This window comes from Emydura macquarii, unplaced genomic scaffold (genome assembly GCF_026122565.2).
Source record: "Emydura macquarii macquarii isolate MOO-44397 ecotype Brisbane River unplaced genomic scaffold, CSIRO-AGI_Emac_v2 contig_1122, whole genome shotgun sequence".
Lineage (NCBI taxonomy): Eukaryota > Metazoa > Chordata > Testudines > Chelidae > Emydura > Emydura macquarii.
The window spans coordinates 159,117-172,894 of record NW_027131259.1 but is presented as its reverse complement, the minus strand read 5'-3'; the positions used below and the strand labels follow the sequence as shown (position 1 = coordinate 172,894).

The following is a 13,778-nucleotide window of genomic DNA, read 5'->3' as shown; positions in this document are numbered from 1 at the left end:
CGGCCGGTCCCGGCCCGGGTTAATCATTGGCCCCGCCGTGCCATGGCGACGGGCGCGGCCCAGCGGGGGGAGGGGCGGGGACTGACCCCCCCCATCTCACCCCCCCAGACCCCGCCCGGCTGGGGCTGGCGCCCCGAGGGGATCCTGGGGAAGGGGGGGGTCAATGGAGGGTGCGGAGGTCAATGGGGGGGGACTGGCGAATGGGGGGTCCTGGAGGGGTCAATGGGGGCCCATGGAGAATGGGGGGTGCCTAGGGGGCCCATGGTGAATGGGGGTGACCAGGGGCTGAGGATCAAGGGGGGCCCCCCAGGGGTGCAGGCGCCAGTGAAGAGACACATGCACACGGGGGGGTTGTTCTGGGTTCTTTATTTGCTCCCAGTGCTGCCCCCGCCGCATGGAAATACACCCCCCCCCCCCGCGGGGGCATTACAGGACACCCCCCCATCCTGACCCCCTGCTGCCCCCGCCCTCCTCCTCACCTTCAGCACCCTCCCCCCAGCTCTGCATCCACCCCAACACCCCCATCTCCCTCTCACCCCCCCCCCCGCTAATATCATAGGAAAAGACACAGACCTCAGAGAACTGGGGGGGTCTTCCTTTCCCCCCCCTCCCCCAGGCACCCTCCCCTACCCCCAGCTAAGCACAGACCAGCTGCCTTTGGGCAATTCCCCACACCGCTGCCCCCCAAAAATACCCCCTCCCCCATGCACTCCCCCCCACTGCTTGGGGGGAGTTTTGTGGTCCATTCAGGCTCTGCCAGCAGCCCCCCCACCCCCTCATCTGCTGGTTGCGAACAAGCCAGCCAGAAGAGGAGGTGGGGGTCCCCAGAGGGGAGGAGTAGGGGGCACCCCATGGGCCTGTGCCCTTCCTCCCACCCCCCGCCCAGAACAGGGCCGACAGTGCAGGCCGTTTCCAGCCCCATGAGTGGAACTACTCCCTGCCCCACAGGGGGCAGAGCAGGAGGGGGGCTGGGGCTATTCCCTGCCCCCCAGGGTCCACAGGGGGCAGAGCAGGAGGGGGGCTGGGGCTAGTCCCTGCCCCCCAGGGGGCAGAGCAGGAGGGGGGCTGGGGCTAGTCCCTGCCCCCCAGGGGGGTGGAACAGGAGTGGTGCCGGGGCGCCCCGCGCCGGGGCTCGTCCCTGGGGTGTGTGTAGGGCTCCCCCCGCCCCTCACTGGTGGGGCGGCCCCTCCGCCCCGGGGGAGCTCCGGGGGCGCCGGCCCAGGGCGCGGCCCACGGCCAGCAGGGCCAGGGCGCCCAGGTGGACGCAGAAGTAGACGTCCCGCCAGTAGCGCAGGGTGGCGCCCAGCTCCAGCAGCACGAAGCCCATGCACATGTAGTCGTAGGCCCGCATCTTGAGGAACCAGTGGAGCCAGTCGCCCCAGGAGTCGCCCAGGGCCGGGGCCGGCCCCCCTCGCTGGCCACGCAGCCTGGCCTCCAGTGCCCCTTCGGCCGCCAGGCACAGCGGGATGGTCAGGAAGCTGAGGTAGTAGCCGGGGTGCAGCCCGTGCCAGTAGGCCGAGATCAGCATGGTCCAGGCGCTCCTGGGGGGGAGAGGGGAAGGGTTAGCTGGGGGGCAGGAAGTGCCGAGCAACCCCCACCCCCACCGTGTGCCACCCCCCACCTGGTCTGAGACACCCCCCTCCATTCTCTGTCTTCCTCTTCCCAGATTGTGTCCCCCCCCCCCCCCGTGTTGGTCTCCTACCCCTGCTTCCTGGTCTAAGCCCCCCCACCTCTCACCACTCCCCCCCCCATGTTTCTGAGCCCCCCCCATTGAAACCCCTCAGAGATTTCACCTCTAATCCTCTTTGTTCACCTCCTGTGACTCCCCCCAGATTCCCCCTCCCTCCAGCATCCAAAGCCCCCCACATCCCATATGAGACACCCCTCCTGGCCCCCTCAGTCTCCCCCCCCCGCACCCCGACCCCCCCACCTCATGACGTAGGACCGGAAGGGGGCGCTCTTGTAGATATACTGGGCCAGCCACCACTGCACGGTCATGTTCCAGTAGCGCATCCCGTCCCGCACGCGGACGCAGAAGTCGGTGCCGTACGGGTCGATGTTCTTGATGGTTTCATAGTCGTACTCGGGGGGAGCCGACCCTGGCGCCCCCTCCTCCGAGCTGGAGGGCAGGAGATCAGTCAGTGACAGAGAGCGAGACCCCGCCCCAGAGCCCGGTGGGAGCCGGCTCCCCCTAACGGGGAAATGCCCCGTGCCCCATTCCCCGCCCCCCAGAGCCAGCCAGTTCCCGCACTGGGGCCGGATCGGGGCTGGCGCCCCCTAGAGGAGAAAGGCCCCGTGCCCCATTCCCAGCCCCCCCGAGCCAGCCAGTTCCCGCCCTGGGGTCCGAGTGGGAGCCGGCAGGGCCCAGAGGCGCACCTGGCGCAGTGGACGGTGGGGCCCCCCCCGGAGCGGGCGCGGGCGGCCGTGGGGTAGGCCCCGAAGGCGGCGGCAATGCAGGTGCACTCGGCGCACAGCCAGGCCACGTAGAAGCGCATGCGGAAGACGAAGAAGACGGGCACCATGTAGAAGAGGCGGAAGGGCAGCGCCCGGCCCGGGAAGGCCTCGCTCCGCACGTACTCCAGCGGGAAGAGCTGCGACACCCCCAGGAAGAGCAGCCCGAAGACCGGGACCAGCCTGGCCCGCGCCAGCAAAGGGCGCCAGCTGGGGATGGCCTGCGAGTCCGGCTGCTCCAGCCAGTCCAGGTAGGTCCTGTAGCGGTAGAAGGGGCCTGTGGGAAGGGGGGGATAGAGGCAGAGGGTAAATAAGGAAAGAGCCGGGGAGAGAACCCAGGAGTCCTGACACCCAGTCCTCTGCTCTAACCACTAGACCCCACTCCCCTCCCAGAGCCGGGGAGTGAACCCAGGAGTCCTGACTCCCAGTCCTCTGCTCTAACCACTAGACCCCACTCCCCTCCCAGACTCCCAGTCCTCTGCTCTAACCACTAGACCCCACTCCCCTCCCAGAGCCGGGGAGAGAACCCAGGAGTCCTGGCTCCCAGTCCTCTGCTCTAATCACTAGACCCCACTCCCCTCCCAGAGCCAGGGAGAGAACCCAGGCTTCCGGGTGCCCAGCCCCCCGCCCCCCCCAGGGGGCACCCCGTGTACCTGTCAGGAGCCCCACGTAGCAGTAGCAGTAGCAGAGGGTCTCGCCCAGCCCCGGCATGCGGGGGATCAGCCCAAGGGCCGGGCCCTTGGCGAAGGAGGTCACGTCCTGCTTCTTGGCCTGGCTAAACTCCTGCACCTCGTTGGCCAGGCTCACCATCTAGGGCAGGGGGAGAAACCCCGGGGTGAGTGCCCCCGACCGAGCCACTGCTGGGACCCCCCACCCCCACCCCCTGCAGCCCGGCGCCCCCGGCTGTGCCCCCCACCCCACCCGCCCCAGCACCTTGAGGGTCAGCAGCAGCTGCACGGCGTTGGTGAAGGGGGTCGGGGCCGGCAGCCCGAAGAAAGTCACCGTCCGGAAGAAGAGCAGGTAGGAGAAGGTCCAGCCGAGGGTCAGGTAGTGACAGGCCCTGGGGGCAGAGGCTGGGTTAATTGGCCGTGCTCCCAGAATCCCTTGCTCCCGTCCCCTCCCCATCCCCAGAATCCTCTGCTCCCCTCCAGCCTCCCCCATCTCTCTCTATGGCTCCCCAAATCCTCCCCCTCTACCCACTAGACCCCACTCCCCTCCCGGAACTGGTCCCGGCTCCTTCCTGACCGGGGGGAGAGGCGGAGGATGCTCCATGTGCCCAGGATGGTCAGCAGGGAATGCAAGGTGTGGATGTTGCAGGTGACCAGGGTCAGGAGCAGCCCCACGGCCGCCCCCCCAAACTGCTTCTCTCGGCGTCCTGGGGGGGAGGGGAGAAAAGAGAGACAGGTCAGATCCCAGCTCCCCTTCCCCACCGGCTCCCCTTCCCCAGGGTGACCCACGGCAGTGAGTGGCTGGCTCAGGGGGGCAGGGAATGCAGCCCAAGGGAACTCTGCGGGTGGAGATCCTGCACCCCCAAACTCCCATCCCCTCTCTGTGGGACCCCCGAGTCCAGGAGTTTCTGCCTCGGCCCCCGATGGCAAGACTGGAAGGGGGGAGGCTAGGGCCAGGGTCTCCCCCCATGCGCCAGCCCCCCTAAAATACTGCCACACCCATTCTAGGTCAAGACATAACCCCACCCCCACCCCCCGGAGCTGAACCAGCATCGAGAGAGGAAATCTCGCAAGAGGAAGCCGGGGTGAGGAAACCGCGGATGGGGGGGGGCAACCCACACCGGAGGGAATGGAGAGGAGCTGGGGGGGGAAGGGCCCTTGCTGGAGGGAAAGGGGGTGTCTCTTCAGTGAGATTTTCTCTAGCCCCAAACCCTGCGCCCCCCTGCCCTGGCAAAAAGGGGAGGGGCCAGAGTTGCCCCCCCCCCCAGTTGGAGGCACTCACCCCCCCTTTTGAAGACAAAGCCGATGGGGATAGAGAAAAGCAGCACGGCCAGGTAAGTCCACTCCTCCGGAGTCATCCCAGCACTGCCAGAGGAGGAAAAGCAGTGTCGGGTTGTTCCGCAGGCCACAGACCCGGCCCGGTGCTGTGGGGGGAACAGAGAGGGCAGGGGGGCTCTGTGGGCGGTAATGAAAGAGCGGGGGGGGGGGGACATCCAGCCCCAGGGCAGGGACTGGCTGGCTCAGGGGGTGGGGAATGGGGCCCTGAGGCCTTTCCCCTCTAGGGGGCACTGGGCCCCACCTGGCCCCAGGGCAGGGAACTGGCTGGCTCGGGCACGGGGCCTTTCTTCTCTAGGGGGCGCCGGCTCTGCCGTGGCCCGGGGTTGTATCGAGTTTGCCAGGTCTCAGCCCCGTTCCCAGAAGCCCTCATCGCCTAATCTACATGAGCCCCACCCCACAGTTGATTAGCCATGGGCTGGATGGGGCACAGGAGCCCAGCCCCCCACACCTAGACACTCCCCCCCCCCCCAGGGCACAGCGACATTCACTCTCCTTCTTCACCTTCCCCTCACCCCCACCCCATCACAAAGCCACCCCATTGCGCCAGCTGCTGTCCGTTATTTATTAGCTGTATTACGGTAGCTCTTAGCTCCGCCCCCCCCCCACCATTGTGCCAGGCGCTGTACAAAGAACACATGGCTCCCGCTCCCTGCAGTTCGCCCCCAGATTAGCAGCCCGGGGTAGAATCACAGGGGAGGGCTGGGAAGCCCCATGAGGTGGGGGTGGAAAAGACACACAAGCTTCTCCCACCTCCCCACCCCCCAGGCGCGCCTCTGCCCCCCACACCCCCCTTCGCAGCGACTCACCAGCGCCCGGCACCAACTTTTCCCGAAGGGGTCGGTGCAGAATTCACACGCCGGGGTCCCTTAGCCGGAGATCCGCACCCCTGGGGCCGGTGCAAAGTTTCACACCCCTGGGGGGGGCCGGTGCCAGGATCCCCACCCCACACCCGATTCCCTCCCCCCGCCCAGCCCCCCGCTTTCACGAGCGCCCCCTTTGCTTCCCCGCCGCCGGCCCCAGCTCGCTTCCTCGGAGCCCAGCGGGCCCTGCGATTTGCAAACTCCCGCCCCCGCCGTCCGCCCCTTCTCGGGTATTGGCCAATGGGGCCGTCGCTCAGCTGCAAGAACCCCGCCCTCCTGCCCCCCCCCCCCCCGCCGGACAGGAGCCGAGGCACCGTGGGAGAGGCCGGCTCGCTTTGCAGAGCGTCTGCTCGGCGTTGGATGCAGGGAAGCCGGGGTGTAAAGGTGAAGGGGGGGCAATGTGTGTGTGTGTGGGGGGGCCATTACCCACAATCCCCTGTGGGAAAGGAGCTGAGTTTGGGACGGGTGGGTGTGGCCCTTTAAAGGAACTATTTCCCAGAATCCTTTGTGGTGCTTGAGAGGTTCTTTAAAAGGGGATTTCCCAGAATCCCTGGGGGATCTCTATGTGGCCAGAACCAGGCTCCCCCCCCCGGGGGGCTTTCCCAGCATCCTCAGGGGCATCAGCATTGCTTGGCACCCCCCAGCCCTGCGGCATGCTGGGCTTGCAGCGCCTCACCCCAGAGGTGGTTGCATCTCGGCGCCAGGTGAGGGCGTCCCAGAGGGGGCCGCATCCGCCCAACCTCCCTGCTCCCCTCCCTGCAGGTGTCGTGGCGGCCATGATCCAGATCCACGTGCTGGAGGGGGCGGCTCTGGTGTGGAGCGCTGAGGATGCCCGGGAGATCCGTGAGCGGTTCCGGCTGGTGGGGACCCTGGTGGGGGCGCTGGCCCGCAAGCCCCGGCAGAACGCCCGCCTGGGCCTCCCCCTGCAGCTGCTGCCCGAGGAGGCCCGGCTGCTGGCCGAGCTGGGCGCAGCCATCCTGGTGAAGGGCACCGAGAGCCAGCCCCCGGCGGAGGGGGAGGAACTGACCCAGGTGAGAGACCTGGGGCCTCTCCCCTCCAGGGGTCGCTGGTGCTGGTCTGACCCCAGGGTGGGAGATGGGCTGGCTCTGGGGATGGGCCTTTCCTCTCCGGGGGGGCTGGTCCCAATCCAGCCCCAGGGCAGGGTACGGGCTGGCTCAGGGTCTGGGGCCTTTCTCTTCTAGAGGGTGCTGGCTCAGGGACCGGGGCAGGTGCAGCAGCAGCGGGGCTGGGGTCCCATGGGGTTGTGAGGAGCTGGCTGTGTTGCTCGCCCCATACAAGCATTAATTCCCTTCCCCTGAACCCAGGTGTCCGAGGTGCAGGTCTACCAGCAGGGGCTGGAGGAGAGCTACCAGGAGCAGCAGCGCCTGGCTGGGGCGGCGAGGGCGGCCCTGCTGGTCCAGCTCGCCGACCGCATCGCCGAGGGCCAAGCCCGCCGCAGACGGCAGCGCAGGGAGACACTAGGTGGGGCCGGCGCGTGGCTGGGGCGTGGAGAGAAACCCAGGGGCTGCAGAGAAAGGGGGGGCTCAGTGGGGGGCGCTCTCCCCTGGCAGGCCGTGCTGGGCCCCTGGGGCCTGTGCTGGAGGGAGCAAGGCGGAGGCTCATTTGTGGATGTTCTCTAGAAACAGCTCCGTGGTTCTACCCCAGAGCTGGTTGCATCTCAGTGCTAGGCGAGGGGTCTCCGTATAACCAGCCCCCACATCCCACCCCAGAGCTGGCTGCAGCTCAGTGCTGGGCGAGGGGTCCTAGCCCGCTGCTCTCTCCGTTCTCAGATGCTGTGGAGGACTCTAGGCTCCCGGATTCGCCCTTCGTCCTGCCCCGTGACTCCATGATGGTCCAGCTGCCAACAGCGCGGTGCCGCCCAGGGCGGGTTGAGCGGGTGGACTGGACCTCCCCCTCCCCGGACTGGCCTCACGCCGGCTGCCCAGCCCATGAGGCCCGGCATCGTGTCTTCCGCGAGCTGTGGGGCAGGGGCTACTACCTGTCTGGAGGGAACAAATTTGGCGGAGACTTCCTCGTGTACCCAGGTAGGGGGTGGGGGCTGGGCCACAGCCTGGGGGATATGGGGCAGGGGGAGCGGACCAGCCCTGGGGAGGGAACAAAGGGGAGGGGAGGGAGGGCAGAGACCATGGAGAACTGGAGGGGCTCATGGAGGTGGATGGGGAGTTGGGCAAGGGCACCTGGGGAAAGGATTGGAGGGGGTGAGGTGAGCTGTGGGGGTCAGGGAATGGGGCAGCTGGCCTGACTCCTCCCCCTTTGGCCTCTCCCCCGCAGGTGACCCCCTGCGGTTCCACGCTCACTATATTGCCCTGTGCTGCCCCCAGGGAGCACCCCTCCCACTCCCTGCCCTGGTGGCAGCCGCTCGCCTGGGCACCAGCGTCAAGAAAACCCTGCTGCTCTGCTCGCCGGGCACGGACGGCACCGTCGCCTTCACCTCCCTGCAGTGGAGTGGGCTGTAGTGACCCCCCCAGGACAGCTGGGAGCTGGACAAAGGAGAGGCGGGGGCAGGGGGAAAATCTGCCCCCCCCCCCGAACCAGAGCCAGCCAAGGGTGGAAAATGCTGCTGGGCCGAGAGGGCATGAAGGATGCTAATAAAGATGGGGCAGCGGCAGAGCTGTGGGGGGGGGAGCCATGGGCTGGGATAGCAGGGGGCTGCAGGGCAGGAGTGGGGGCTGCAGGGCAGGAGTGGGGGTGGGCTTAGAGCCCCTCCTCCCCCGACTGACCAGACTCTTCATTGTAAATGTTTTTTTTCTTTAATTAAAACTGAAATTGCCAGAAAATAGATGTAACTTCCTAACCCCCCCCCCCACACACACACACACCTCCTGCCACAGATAGCAACCCCCCCCCCCCAGCTGCACAGGGAGGGCGTGGCACATGCACAGGAGGGAGAAGACAGTGCCCTCCTCATCTGGGGTTAAAATGGGAGGGGCCTGGCTCTGGCCCCCCATCCCCAATGGCATGGATGCAGGTTTTCCCTCTGCCCCCTCTCTGCAGTGGGTGGGTGTGTGTCTGTCTCCCATGCCCTCCGCCCCCAGGGATTTATGCAGCCATGCAGGAGCTAGCTCCCCCCCCATGAGTGCATAGTGGCAGCACCCAAAATATATTTGGAGCAAACCAATCTCTTCCCCCCCCCCCCCCCAGCAGAATTGGTAGCCAACAACTCCAGTGCAATCCACTTCTCCACAGAAGGGGGGTGATACCCCCCCCCATCCAAAGTGGTGGTAACCAAATTCAGACCAACCTATGTACAATTGAGCAGGAAGTTGGCTTGAAATCAGCCCCCCCATATCCAAATTACATGGTAGCTCCCAAAAACAAGCTGCAAGAACAGCCCATTTGCAGGAGGCATGAACCTACCCATGTAGAATGGCCCAGCCACGGTCACCCCTTCCCCCCCACAGTCTGACCAATGGTAGCAGCTGGTATAGTCCATCTGCAAGGAGTGGGTGGATAACGCCAAATGTGGACGGGACCACAGTGCCCACACACACCCCATTTCATGCAGTGGTACCAGCCACTAACTGGAACAGTCCAACTGCATGGAGCAAGGAGGGGGAAGTTCATGTTAGGCTCCCTGTCTGCAGAACTCCCCCTCCTACCTATGCAATGGTAGCAGCTACTGGAACAGCCCAACTGCAGGGAAGAGTGGGGAGGACACCAACCCCTCCCCCAAGAGACACTTTCTCCCCATTATGCACAATGGGAGCAGCCAACACCAGGAATGGTCCATCTGCAAGGGGGGCGGCTCCAGGCTGCCCCCGTCAGGTCAGACGCTGATGGTGCGGAAGACGTTGAAGCCGGACAGCGCGGTGGTGATGAGGACCCCAGGGCACTGCGGGTGCCAGTGCAGCTCCTTGATGTCGGTCTCGCCCTGGTGCACGAAGAGCAGCTGGGGGGGGATGGAGGCCAGGGCCGGGTCGTCCTCGCTCTCCCCCTCCCCCTCCTGGTCCCGCTCCACTGCCAGGTCCCATTGGGTCACCTGGTCGTCAGCACCGGCGGCCGCGAACACCCCCCCATCCGTGGGGTGCCACTCGACCGAGGTGATGGGCGCCGTGTGCTGCTTGAAGGTCGCCACGCTCCTGCCTTCCTGTGGGGGGAGAGGGCAGGGGTGAGGGGGGCTGCGGGTGGGGAGTCAGGGGCACCAGCAGAGCCATGGGGAGCCCTGGGGGGCACTGACCTGGAAGAGGCGCAGGTCCCAGACGCGCAGGGCCCCGTCGTCCCCCCCGCTGAGCAGGAAGGGCTCCTGGCGGTTCCAGCTGATGACGTTGACGTCGCTGGCGTGGGCCCGGCTGGCCGTCAGCATGCAGGCCCGGCCCGGCGCCGCCCGCACGTCCCACACCCGGATGGACCCGTCCACCGAGCACGAGGCAAACACCTAGAGGAGACGGGGTCAGGGAGCGTGGCCACCCATCCAGCCCGGTATCCCATGCCCCGGATCAGCCCCAAGGCCCATCTACCCTGGTATCCCACCCTGTCCCCCACCACATCAGCCCATGGGCCCGCCTATCCTGGAGTCCTGCCCCCTCCCTACCCCCATGGATCAGCCCATGGGCCCATCTAGCCCAATATTCCTTTTTTCCTGGCAGGGCCCCCCCTCACCGTGGCTTCCGTCGGTGACCACTGCAGATCCTCCACAGAGGCGGTGTGGGCGGTGAAGGGGCGCTGGTCCACGTGCCACGTCCCGTCCGCCTTGGGGTTCCACAGGTGAATGTTCTTGTTTGAGTCGCCGGTCACGAGGCGGCCTGGTGGGGGGCAGAGATGGGGGTCATGGGGGGGGGGCTCCTCCAGCTCTGCTGGTGCCCCTCACTCCTGACCCACAGCCCCCTGTCGCCCAGCAACCCCTGGCTCACCGGGCACCGTGGGGGACCAGTCCACGGCAAAGCCCTCGCTCATGTGTCCGGCGAAGGAGAAGAGGGGTTTGATTTTGGCCTGCTCCTCCCGCAGGAAGGCGCTCATGGCCTGAGGGTCCAAGAGAGCGGCCAGGGGGCGCTGCAGGTCGTAGATCTCCACCTGCCCCTTCTCCGACCAGATGGCAGCCACCTGCCTCCCGCCCAGCTGGGTCACCTGCCGGGAAGGAAAGGGTTAACCAGGGCACTGCCAGAGGCCCTGTGCTGCGTGAAAAGGGGGGGCCATGCAGGGTGGGGCTGGGCTGGGGGACCGTACCCGGACACGGTTGATGCCCCCATAGTGGGGGATCATGGCCAGTTCTAGCTGGGGTTTCTTGTCTTCCTCCTCCTCATCACCTTCTTCCTCCTCCTCATCGCTGCCCTCGGAGCCCGCAGCCCCCGGCCCCGTGCGGTGCAGATTGTGCATCTTCATCACCAGCAGCCTGGCAGGCAGAGAGAAGGAGCATGGGGAGCCAGCCCCCCTCTATGGGTCAGGGGGAAGGTCACTGGGAGGCAGCGGGGTGGCCTTACAGGTGGGCGACGTGGTTGGGGGGTGCCGGCGCCCAGACAGCGTCAGAGGTCAGGGCCCGCCGGCTAGGCTCTGCCCGCACGGTGTCCCGGCCGGGAGAGGAGGTGAAGCCGGCGGTGGGGGGCTGCGGGAGCCCCAGCGGGCCCGGGAAGCGCCCTGCAGGGCAGGCGGGGGCCAAGGCTGGCCAGGGGCAGCCGCTCACCTGCCCACAGGTGCCCGTGGGGCCGGGGCAGCCAGGCCGCGCCAGGGCTGGCAGCAAGCGCTCCCCGAAGTGGGGCAGCAGGGAGGAGCAGAGCTGCCTGGGCAGGTGTGTTGGGGGGACACCTGGGGCGGGGGGGGGTGTGCTGTGTCCCTGCCCCGCAGCCGCCCGCCCCGGGTGTCACCTGTTGGCTTGGGCGCTCTCGGCCTGGGTGCCCGCGCAGAGCCACAGGCTGAGCGGGAAGCGGTCCCGATCCTGGCCCAGCGCGTCGGGCACCACGTCGAAACTCAGACAGGGGGCGCCTGCGGAGAGAAAGGGGGGGGGGTCAGCCCCACTGCCGGGCACCGGCTCCACCCCTCCCCCCGGCATCTCCCGCGCCCTCCCCTCCCCCTGACCCACCCCGGGCCCCGCCCCCCGGCATCTCCCGCGCCTTCCCCTCCCCCTCCGGGCCCCGCCCCCCAGGGATCTCCCGCGCCCTCCCCCCGGGCCCCGCCGCCTCACCCGTGCCCGCCCTATGGTACAGCACATAGGCCTCCTCGTCCATCACCAGCTCCTCGCCCGGGCCCGGCGGCGGCCCCCGGCCCGGCACATAGACCCGCCGCGGGGCCTCCCCCTGCCCCGGCCCCTGCCCCTCCTCCTCCCCCCCGCTGCTGCTGCTGCTGCTGCTGTTGCTCGCCCCGTCCCCAGCCCGGCGCCACGCCGCCTCCGCCATCTTGGGACAGGGCAGCCCCCGCGCGCGCCGGCTTCACTAATTCACTTCCGCCCTCAGGCGGCGCCGCGCCTCCCGGGGAGAGGGCGGGAGGCGGAGCCGCGGCCATCTTGGGAAAGGGCAACGGCCGCCCTCTTAAGGAAGGGGCAGGGGTGATCCCAGCGCCGCCATTTTGAGAAAGGGACAGGACAGGAGCCGGCCGCCATCTTAGGAAGGGCGCACCCGGGGATGCCATCTTGGAAAAGGGGGGGGAGGGGCCCGGAGGGACAACACGCCATCTTGCAAAAGGGCAACAGCGGCGCCATATTGACTGAGGGCACAGGTCGTCAGAGCAGCGGACAGCGCCATTTTGAGAAAGGGAAAAGCAACAGCAGCATCCCGGACGCCATTTTAACTGAGGGCAAATCCAACACCCCCCCCCCCCCCCGTCCCTGCCCCACGGTGACATATTAGATAGGGGAACTGGGAGCTAACTCCCCCAACCCCCATTATCACCATGGCAACCTACTTCTCCTTCAACCCCCCCACCACATTGAACTGTCATCTGGGGTCAAAGGCCATCACCGTGGACATTTGCAATGACACCCACGGTGATGTCATCACATCCACTTGTGACATCACCACGTCCCTGATGACATAAATCCCCTTCCCTGATGATGTCACCATCCCCTGATGACATCATAGCCCCCTTGTGACATCATCACACCAGGTCGTGGCACAGCTGCCTGTGTCGTCACTGATGGCTCCGCTACCATGGAAACCAACACAGGGTTGTCATGGCGCCAAGTGGACGCCTCATGACCTGGGGCAATGATGTCACCAAGTGACATCATCAGGAGATGCAGTGATGTCATCGGGGACATGATGATGTCACGCGACATCGGAAATGGCTGAGACATTCACTTCCTGTCCCAAAGTATCGCCCGCGAGCTCAGCCCCGGGGCCGGGGGCCGGCCCCCCTGCTGAGCCCCCTCCCAGCGCCAGCCCAGCCAGCCCCGCTCACTAGCGTGTGCCGTGAGTGATGGCGCTGGCTGTGGCGGGGCCACGACCCTCCCGCTCCGATGAGCGCAGCAAATTTCACAGCTAAGTGGCCCCAGCTGGAGGCCTTCGGGCCGTGCTCGTTAGCGATTTATGAGTCCAGCCGGCCCAGGCGCCAGAGACGCCGCAGCCAGAAAACCGGCCTAGCCCCGAGCAGGGAGCTGTGGGTTGGGAGTGAGGGGCACTGGCAGAGCCATGGGGCAGGGCAGCCCCGGGCTGGGCTGGCAGGGAGCTGTGGGGGTGAGGCTGAAGGGCGCCGGGTGGGAGCTGAAGGGGCTGCGGGGTTGGGACAGACTCGTCAGCACTAGAGACTCTCCCTTACAGCAAGTGCCCACCAGGGGTCGCTGTGAGTTCGGACCCACGGCCTGGGGGCCGAGAGCAGAGCCCTGGGCAGCTCAGTGCACTGATGGCGAAGGGGCGAAGCCAGCAGCTGCAGGGTTAACAGCCCCTGGGCCCCACCCTGCTGGGCATCCCCAGGCAGGGCAACACCAGAGAGAAACACCCCCCCCCCCAGCACAGATAGCCCCCCTCGCCAGAGGACCTCTAGGTATACCACTCAACGTGCCCCTCACTCCCAACCCGCAGCCCCCTGCTAGCCCAGCCCTGCCCCCCCCCCACCCTCCATCTCTGCCGGTGCTTCTCACCCCTGACTCCCAGCCCCCGGCTTCCCCCACATGCTGTGCTTAAGGGGTGCGGTGGGGGCGGGGGCTGTGATTACAGATTTCCTCCGGGCTCCAATCCTTGTCTTAGCCCAGCTGCTCCGGCGGGTGAAGAAGAAACTCAAACCAGTAACACCAGTCAGGATGGGAGACAACCGGAGCCTCCCCCTCGAGGGACACCGGCTCTGATTCCCCAGGGCAGGGACTGGTCGTGGGCATTAAAATCTCCATCCACCCGCCTGTCCCCCTGCCCACTCCTCCTCTTCCCCTCAGCTGCCTCTGGGCCACCCTGGCCGAATCTCTGCCCTGCACCATCCACATGCCCCCAGAATCTGCCCCTGTGCCTCCCCCCGTCCCACGGCTCGGATTTGTCCTTGTTTATCTTCCCAGTTGGGGGCAGCAGGACAGCCTGTGCCCAGC

The 13,778-nt window shown here is 66.9% G+C and overlaps 3 protein-coding genes across 4 annotated transcripts; 1 reads left to right on the top strand and 2 right to left on the bottom strand.

The window, feature by feature from the left end:
- Positions 1 to 752: 752 nt before the first annotated feature.
- Positions 753 to 5,403, bottom strand: MBOAT7 (membrane bound O-acyltransferase domain containing 7). Of its 2 annotated transcripts, none has more exons than XM_067546475.1 (8): positions 5,264 to 5,403; positions 4,402 to 4,543; positions 3,697 to 3,826; positions 3,385 to 3,511; positions 3,105 to 3,261; positions 2,377 to 2,728; positions 1,931 to 2,119; positions 753 to 1,541 (listed from the first exon to the last, which is right to left on the bottom strand). In XM_067546475.1, exons 2-8 carry the CDS (start codon positions 4,475 to 4,477, stop codon positions 1,169 to 1,171), a joined length of 1,404 nt encoding a protein of 467 aa, XP_067402576.1. In that variant the 5' UTR covers positions 4,478 to 4,543; positions 5,264 to 5,403; the 3' UTR covers positions 753 to 1,168. The 2 variants fall into 2 exon arrangements, with proteins under 2 accessions (XP_067402576.1, XP_067402575.1); XM_067546474.1 differs by having other exon boundaries at positions 4,402 to 4,484.
- Positions 5,404 to 5,622: 219 nt separating this feature from the next.
- On the top strand, positions 5,623 to 7,838 carry TSEN34 (tRNA splicing endonuclease subunit 34). The gene is made up of 5 exons (XM_067546452.1): positions 5,623 to 5,701; positions 6,080 to 6,348; positions 6,643 to 6,799; positions 7,108 to 7,362; positions 7,610 to 7,838. Exons 2-5 carry the CDS (start codon positions 6,094 to 6,096, stop codon positions 7,792 to 7,794), a joined length of 852 nt encoding a protein of 283 aa, XP_067402553.1. The 5' UTR covers positions 5,623 to 5,701; positions 6,080 to 6,093; the 3' UTR covers positions 7,795 to 7,838.
- Positions 7,484 to 11,617, bottom strand: GRWD1 (glutamate rich WD repeat containing 1). Its single transcript, XM_067546451.1, has 7 exons — positions 11,454 to 11,617; positions 11,137 to 11,254; positions 10,502 to 10,667; positions 10,189 to 10,402; positions 9,938 to 10,080; positions 9,516 to 9,713; positions 7,484 to 9,425 (listed from the first exon to the last, which is right to left on the bottom strand). The coding sequence occupies exons 1-7, from the start codon at positions 11,494 to 11,496 to the stop codon at positions 9,105 to 9,107; spliced, it is 1,203 nt and encodes a 400-aa protein (XP_067402552.1). The 5' UTR covers positions 11,497 to 11,617; the 3' UTR covers positions 7,484 to 9,104.
- Positions 11,618 to 13,778: the final 2,161 nt, after the last annotated feature.